The following is an 8,902-nucleotide window of genomic DNA, read 5'->3' on the forward strand; positions in this document are numbered from 1 at the left end:
AATACATTACACAATATCATGATCAATTGAGACTTCAAATACATAATATTGAAACACAAAATCATCATATTGAAATCATAGGAAGCGTTAATTTGACCCGCAAAATCATCATATGAAAATTATAGTGACTACGAGCAAATGTACAATGTGACATATTCAAACTGTTGCTAGTAAGAAGAACTTAGTTTATTTCATAACAAAGGTTAGAGATCAAAGTACAAATTTCGATGATAAACATTCCAAGCAAATCTAGGTTGACAGATTAATTTGTAGTAGCTAGTTATCTCGAACATGAAAGACATTAGGAGTCTTGACAACAATGTCATACATATATATAGAATTAAACCTCGAGAAATCTCTAGGAAGGGAGATGAGATCAATGGAGTCATACTTGTGGAATTGAATGAGATCACCATCACCACCATAATACCTCTCCCAGCCCAGACCCATCAATATCTGCTCGAGGAATACGTAAGACTTCACCACTTGTCCAGTCGGAATATGCAACAATTCCTTCATCTTGCCAGTCTTGTTGCACGAAAATTTTGATGATCTCTTTCTCCTGTCGTCACTTGGTTGTCGCTCTTCGGGATTCTCCAACTTCATCACCCCGTCATGAAATAGCCACACACCCGACATTGTTTTGAACTTGTACTAGGTTGTTTAATTTGTTATTGCTTTTTGTATTCTTGAACAAGTAGCAAGAGAGAGAGTGAGAAATCAAATGAATGGATGGGGTTTGATGTTTTGGTTTGGGGGATATCTATATCTATATATATATGAGGAGTTGGGGAATATAAAAGACATGGAAAATAGTCTTAGTAAGAAGAAGAAAGTAGAGTATGTCTGGCTTCTAGTATGCATTAATAGATATGTGGGAGCCATATGGCTAAAAATTGAGTGTACATGGATGCTCTTTGTAGACCACTTTATGGGACATGGACTATATCTTCACCTCTTGTGGGTTATAATATGGAGATGGGTCATACCAACAGAATCTCTACAGTGTAAAGGAAAAGAGTTTCGGCTGGCAAAGCTTCAACTGATCCACTCGCAATCAAGGATGTCCTTATTTTGACTTTTAAATTATGTCTTGGTAATGTTGTGTTTGAACTGGATTCTAGCTTATGATCAAATAAGATATCGAGTGTTATTGGCAAGTTAGTAAAATATTCTCGAATATCCGATCTTTGTCATGTAACATGGCTAATTTCCTGTCTTTGTTAGAAGAGGCGCGCAAATATTTGATGAAATGCTCTTATTATGGACTTGAAATTGAATCGCAATTAGATTTGTAATTATTTTGAAGAAATAGAACAATACATGTTTGCTTGTTTATTGATGTTGTTTAAGTTTTAGAAAAAAGACATTTATCATAACTTATAAATTGTACTTTTAATTATAATGAATCCTTGGCTGTAGTGATATTTTTAAAAATTTAATTATAATTATATACTTTTTACAATATCTTATTTGGTGTTAATTTAAATGAAATAATATTCTAAAATATATTTTAATTATATATATTAATAAATTTAATAATGTTTATTCGTTTAACTATGATTATATTTTTAAATATTATTTGAAAAATATAAGTTAGTTTGCTATCTTATCTCTCCCCAGATTCTTTGGAGGTTTATTGGAGTGTTTCTAAAGTGAAATGGTTAGATGCATACAAAATTAATATGTATATATATATATTGTCCCCACATGATCCTCCCACGTGCGATACATGTGATTCCTATTGTAATGGTTCATTGTCTTTGTATGAATGATTTATATTAGAGGCGTGTTTTTCTATTGGATTATGGAATGATCAAGTATGTGGAGTCTTTGTGTTATGCATGACCCAGATTTATTGGATAATACTCGAATATTTGAATAATTGTTAGGAAAATTTAGATTGGGTAGGTTGATATGATATACTTACGTACATATTTAAGTTATTATTCCGATTATTTTTTGTTAAATTATTTAAATGAAGAAAAATTATTAAAAATTTTAATGATTGTAGTCGTCTATTGCGTATTATTTTTAATTCTATTATTACGACGTTTTCTGAGTGGAGTTCAGTCGCAGAGTTAATTGTTCTCTTCGAAGATCTACGAGATCGATAACTTGTTGAGCAACGTATTTGTATTTTTTTTCTTATTTTAATGTTTTGTGACTTTTTTTATATTTCCTGATGTTATAACGGATGCAAGAACAATGATAATAATAATAGTAAAAGACAGAATGAAAACGACACCCGATTTAACGTGGTATCCAGCAAAATTGCTGACTAATCCACGGGCAGAGCCACTGAAAAATATTTCACTATAATCGTTAACACGGATTACAGATACTTAGAATAGTTCAAGAGAAAACTAACACCCAAACCCCTTTATTTATAGGGCCAGGTCAATTACATTTTTCTTTTTACTTCCTATGTGGGACAAATACCCAAAAAGAATATTCTAGGCAAAAAAAGCCCAACAAATCTCCACCTTGACTTGAATATTTTCCCAGATAGCCAGATGCACCAGATGTACTTTAAATACCAGATGTGCCAGATGCATTACACTGAATGCTCAGATAAACAAAACAGATGCATTACACTAAATGCCCAGATAAACAAAACAGATGCATTACACTGAATGCCCAGATAAACAAAACAGATGCATTACACGGAATGCCCAGATAAACAAAACAGATGCATTACACTGAATGCCCAGGTGTGACCTGCTCTGCCTCAGGCCTTGCCCCTTCAAGGGCAATCAACAGCTTCTAACATTGAGCAAGTTCAAACAGTGTTGAAACTTGCTCTGCGGAACCGGCTTGGTAAACATATCAGCTGGATTGTCTGCAGTCCCCACTTTGTTTACCTTAATCCTCTTCTCACTTCTCAGAAAATGGTACCTCACATCAATGTGTTTTGTTCTTTCATGGTGAACTTGATCCTTGGTTAAGCATATTGCACTCAAACTGTCGCAGTACACTGAAGCCTAATCGTGGTGTAGACCCAAGTCACTAACCAATCCTTTCAACCAAATTCCCTCCTTAGCAGCTTCTGTCAAGGCCATATATTCTGCCTCTGTAGTAGACAAGGTTACTGTCGGCTGCAGAGTAGCCTTCCAACTCATAACAGAACCACCAAGCGTGAATACATAACCGGTCATCGATCTTCTACTGTCTACATCTCCAGCATAGTCAGAATCTGAGTAACCAAATACTAGACATTTACTATCACCACCATAACTGAGACTAATATCAGATGTACCCCTGAGGTAGCAAAAAATCCTCTTCACTGCTTGCCAATGTTCCTTACCAGGGTCTCCCATGAACCTACTAACAACACTAACAGCATGTGCAAGATCCGGTCTAGTACAGACCAAAGCATACATCAAGCTTCCCACTGCACTAGCATAAGGAACATGTGACATGTATTCCTTTTCCTGAGATGATTTAGGTACAAATGCTACAGACAAATGTGCATTTGAAGCACTAGGAGTATCAATGGGCTTAGCAGTAGCCATTCCAAACATTGATAGAACTTTCTGAATATACCCCTTCTGTGACAAGAATAACTTCTTATGACTTTTATCTCTGTAGATCTCCATTCCCAGAATTTTCTTAGCAGCACCTAAATCCTTCATTTCGAATTCTATACTGAGTAGTCCCTTCAACTTTTGAATGTCAGACTTCTTCTCAGCAGCTAGCAACATATCATCTACATACAATACCAAATAGATGAAGGAACCATCTTTGAGCTTGTTGTAGTAGTCACAATTGTCATACGGACTCCTCGAATAACCAATCTTAAACATGTAGCTATCGAACCGCTTATACCACTGCCTCGGGGACTGTTTCAACCCATATAAGGACTTCTTCAACTTGGAAACATATTCCTCTTTTCCAGGTTCCTGAAAACCATATGGCTGAGTCATGTATATCTCTTCTTCCAACTCTCCATGTAAGAAAGCTGTCTTCACGTCTAGCTGTTCGAGTTTCAGGTTCTGATGTGCAACTATAGCAAGTAGCACCCTGATGGAAGTATGTCTGACTACTGGTGAGAATATCTCATTATAGTCCACTCCCTCTTTCTGACTGAACCCTCTAGCAACTAACCTGGCTTTATACTTGACCCCCTCAGCTGGTGACAACCCTTCCTTCTTCATGAACAACCATTTACAAATGACAACCTTTCTCCCTGGTGGTATTCTAGTTAATTCCCAAGTCTGATTCTTTTGAAGTGACGCCATCTCATCTCCCATGGCAGCAAGCTATTGGACAGACTCAGTACCCGTAACAACTTCCTTGTAGGTGGATGGCTCATGAGGATCCACTTCCTCTGCAACCTGTAAAGCATAGGCAACCATGTCCTCAAAGCCATACATTGAAGGAGGTACACCAAAATTAGCTCTTCTAGGGCGATTAAAAGCTAGATTTTGATGTTCTACAAATGATGATGGAGCAATTGGAAAATCTACCGCTGAAAGTGGTTGAGAAAAACTCTCATCTGCTTCACAACTAACCTCAGTCATTTCCTGCTCCACCTGTTTCTCGACACCACAATCTACCGGAATGGTGAACTTCACAGTTGGGTTAAGCATTGAATTTTCATCAAAGGCAACATTCTTACTCAGAATAACCCTCCTTTCAGAAGGGGACCAGATCCTATATCCTTTCACACCATCCATCTACTCATAGGTTGAAAATCATTCCCTCCTAGGACAAATATGGTAAGATGCTCCAGAATCTAGAACCCACACATCAGTGTAATGTGTGTGACCATCAGCAACTAAGGCCATATCCTCTTCGGAATTTGTACCATCTTTAGCAACTGCAACAGTACCTGGTGCCTTCTCATGTTGACTTTGTCTCTTCTTTGGATATTCATTCTTCCAATGTCCATTTTCGTTACAGTAATTGCACACATCTGTTGGTTTCGAACCCCTACTGACTGGTTTCTTGGGAGAACTTCTTTTTCCCCGGTTTACCATATCCCTGATGGTTATTTGCAATTAGCCCAACAGCCTGATTATCTGAAATAGTGCCACTACAGCTATGTCGCAATTCTCTACTGTGAAGGGCAGATCTAACTTTTTCTAAAGCCAATGAATCTTTATCACTAATGAAAGACTCCCTAAAGTTTTCATATGATATTGGTAAAGAAACTAACAGAATCAAGGCAACATCCTCATCATCTATCTTAATATCAATATTACGCAGATCTATTAATATTGCATTTAATTGATTTATATGGTCTCTAAAAGGTGTACCTTCTTGCATACGCAGACTGAACAGACGTTGCTTCAAAAGCAACTTGTTGGTTAAGCTCTTCTTCATGTATAAAGTCTCCAGCTTAGACCACAAACCAGCAACGGTTTCCTCCTTAACCACCTCAGTAATGATATCGTCTGCCAAAGCCAAGAGCAATGTTGAGTGTGCCTTTTCTTCCAAAGACTTCTTATCAGCAGGTGGTGGGACAGGTGCAGGCTTCATTAAGGGAGCCCATAGGCCGTGTTGTTTCAACAATGCCCGGACCTTGATCTGCCACAGATTGAAACTATTCCTCCCAGTAAACTTGTCGGCTTTCAAACTTTTACATCCAACCATCGTTCTTGCCTAAGCAGATCTGAACAACCCTGCTCTGATACCAGTTTGTTATAACGGATGCAAGAACAATGATAATAATAATAGTAAAAGACAGAATGAAAACGACACCCGATTTAACGTGGTATCCAACAAAATTGCTGACTAATCCACGAGCAGAGCCACTGAAAAATATTTCACTATAATCGTTAACACGGATTACAGATACTCAGAATAATTCAAGAGAAACTAACACCCAAGCCCCTTTATTTATAGAGCCAGATCAATTACATTTTCCTTTTTACTTCCTATTTCCTATGTGGGACAAATACCCAAAAAGAATATTCTAGGCAAAAAAAAGCCCAACACCTGACGTTATTCTTTAACATTACTTATCAATTTTTAATATACATCGAAACATTTTTTTTAATATGAAAATGGAACATGTATTAATTCTTTGTTTGTTTCTCTTTATCAAGTTTCCAATTTGGTAAACATATTCAAATTATCTCATTGTTCAATTTAGGTATTTTATTGGACATAATTTGTATTGCTAGCTACTAAATATATATTTTAAGAGAGTGTTTGTGGTATAATCCCTCACAATTATGATTCTTCATTTAAAGAAGAGTATTTTAAGTGAAATGGCACTCAAGATTTCTCATCTCTTAAATAAGACTTGAATGGTTACAAATATAATGTTGAGTGGTTATTTATATAGCAGATATGAGTGTTTCTCGGTTTGGTTTTTGAGTTTTTCGGTTCGGTTTATGAGTTTCTCGGTTTGAGTTCTTTAAAATTTTAATTTTTATGCAAATTCGAAAAACGAACTGAATTCGAATAAAACGAACTGATTCAAATTTGAGTTTCGGTTCGAATTAGAGTCGAATTCGATTTATTTTTTACTTTTTATCGCCCAATCATTTAATTTGAAATTAATTTTTTTCAATTAAATTATCTAAGTTATAAGATCATAATTATATAATAAATAATATAATTAAAATAAATAATAAAAACTTAATTCGGTTTTTAGTTGAAACCCAACTCGAAAATCAAATAAAAAATCTTATTTAAATTCAAATTTGATTATTTCGAATTTCATACCATATTCAGTTTATAATACATATTAAATCACCCAATAACCAACCCAACATATTAGTAACATCTTAACCAATATTTGGTCCCCTACATTCTCCACATTCATTTTTTCTACTTTCATACTATTTTGTAGGAACTTCTACACTCTTCTTAAGAATCTTATTCTTAGCTATTCTTTGTATTGAAATATTTATATTTATTTAATACAATAATTAAGTTATATATTTTTCTAATTTGATAAGTATTTTAAATTAGTGTGTACATACAATTTATTCTAAAATACTTGTGTCAGATGATTGTAATATATTAGAACAAAAAAAGAATAAATAGATAACATATAATTATATTATTCAATTTTTTACGGCTTTCATATATAGTTCAGCCTTTCTTAGTTTGATTATTTTTTATCTAGTTTTTTTAATTAATTCAATTATAAATAAAATATTTTTTGTTATATATTAATCTCTTTAAATCTTTTCATCCAATAATCTAATTAATCTCAATCCAATAAAAATAAAACACTTATTGTTAGTCAACTAACCATCTAATTTAAAGAGGAATTAATGATTATTTAAAATTTGTTACCCTAAATTATAAAACAACAATCAAACAAAATTTATTTCATTCAATGTTAAGATGACAGGGTGATTCTGAGCAATATATATTATAAAAAAAAACTTAAAATATATTAATATATAATAATAAATGATATAGAAGTGTTTTAATAGTTTGGTTATAAATTGAGTTATTTTATTATATGTAATAAAATAATTTTTAATTATGGTTGAAATATATTTGAAAATTCAATCCAACACCTTAAATAGAAAAAAAAAAATAAGATAAGAAATGTAAGTTTTTTTTAGTATGTAAATAACTTAAACTAATTAATTATTTAATTATTTATTATATTATTTAATTAATTAACTCAAATATTAAAATATTATGTATTTTAAATTATTATTTATTATTTTATTATTATATATTAATATATTTTAAGTTTTTTTATGAAAAAAAATTCAGACTCTTCAAAATTATTAGTTATTTTTTTCTATTCAATTTTTTTAAAAAAACAAACAAATCCAAACAAGGCCTAAGATAGTGAAGAATGGTACAAGAAGTGTCGTATCAAATGATAAATACTGGAAGTTTCCAACAACTTCCAATTCCCACAAAGGTTATGGGCTTTTGATCTTAGCTGTTTTTTTGTCTTCTCCTATCAACCTTTTTATTATTCAGATTCTCTCCTCAAACCAAATACTTTATATATTTACAGAACTTTTTATTTTAGGGTTTGTTAATCTAAACTTAATTGTTGAATTTGTGTTGTGTTTAATATGGATAAATGAGGTTTTAATTCAATATATATTTGTTTAGGAGTATTATTTTGTAGTGAAAACTATTTTGATATTAAAATGTATATATAACATGTTAAAATGAAATTTATTATAAAATTAATAATTTAATTAAATAAATTCTAAAAATTATTTACCATGTTATATATATATATTTTAATACCAAAATAGTTATATATCAGCCATTAAATATAATTATATATATTAATATATATATACATCAATATATTTGTATTTAACATTAAAAAAAATATATAACTAATTAGCCCTATCTCAAACTTAATTATGTAAAGATTTTTTAAAATACAATTACTATTAGTGCAAGAAAATGTCAATTTCACAGGAATTTTAGTAGTGAAAAGATTTAAACTATTAGTCTCCAATTATTACATCTGAGTTGTTGTTTTCCTGTAAATATTCATTTATTTTTTTCAATACAAACTAGAAAGGAAATAACAAACATTCTAATTAAGTTTGATAAAAAGTTAATCTAGTTATCTCAAGTTAATATAATCGTCATTCACGATGACATGTATATACCAATTATGAGACGTTAATTTAACACACAACATCAATATCGTAGATAAATTCCTAACTCATGTTGTTACATACAAATGGTAAGACATTGTTTGTTTTAAAGGCTAATATAAGATTATAGTAACCATCGAATACAAACGTAACAAAGATAATTGAAATGGGATAAAAAGATGTGTGAATTTAGGATGGTTGAAACCATGCTAGCTAGTAACAATAACTTGTTTATTCCACTAAATATGGCATGAAAGAAACATGACAAAAGATAGAGACCAAAGTAGAAGATTTGACGATGAACAATCAAAGCAAATCTAGGTTACACAAATATGCATAAGTATTGCTAT

The 8,902-nt window shown here is 32.0% G+C and overlaps 1 protein-coding gene across 1 annotated transcript; it reads right to left on the reverse strand.

Annotated features, from left to right (window-relative positions):
• Window positions 1-276: 276 nt before the first annotated feature.
• Window positions 277-639, reverse strand: LOC124944095 (flowering-promoting factor 1-like protein 2). Its single transcript, XM_047484558.1, has one exon. The coding sequence runs from the start codon at window positions 637-639 to the stop codon at window positions 277-279; it is 363 nt and encodes a 120-aa protein (XP_047340514.1).
• Between the last annotated feature and the right edge of the window lie 8,263 nt (window positions 640-8,902).

The sequence above is a fragment of the Impatiens glandulifera genome, chromosome 6 (assembly GCF_907164915.1).
Source record: "Impatiens glandulifera chromosome 6, dImpGla2.1, whole genome shotgun sequence".
NCBI classification, from domain to species: Eukaryota; Viridiplantae; Streptophyta; class Magnoliopsida; order Ericales; family Balsaminaceae; genus Impatiens; species Impatiens glandulifera.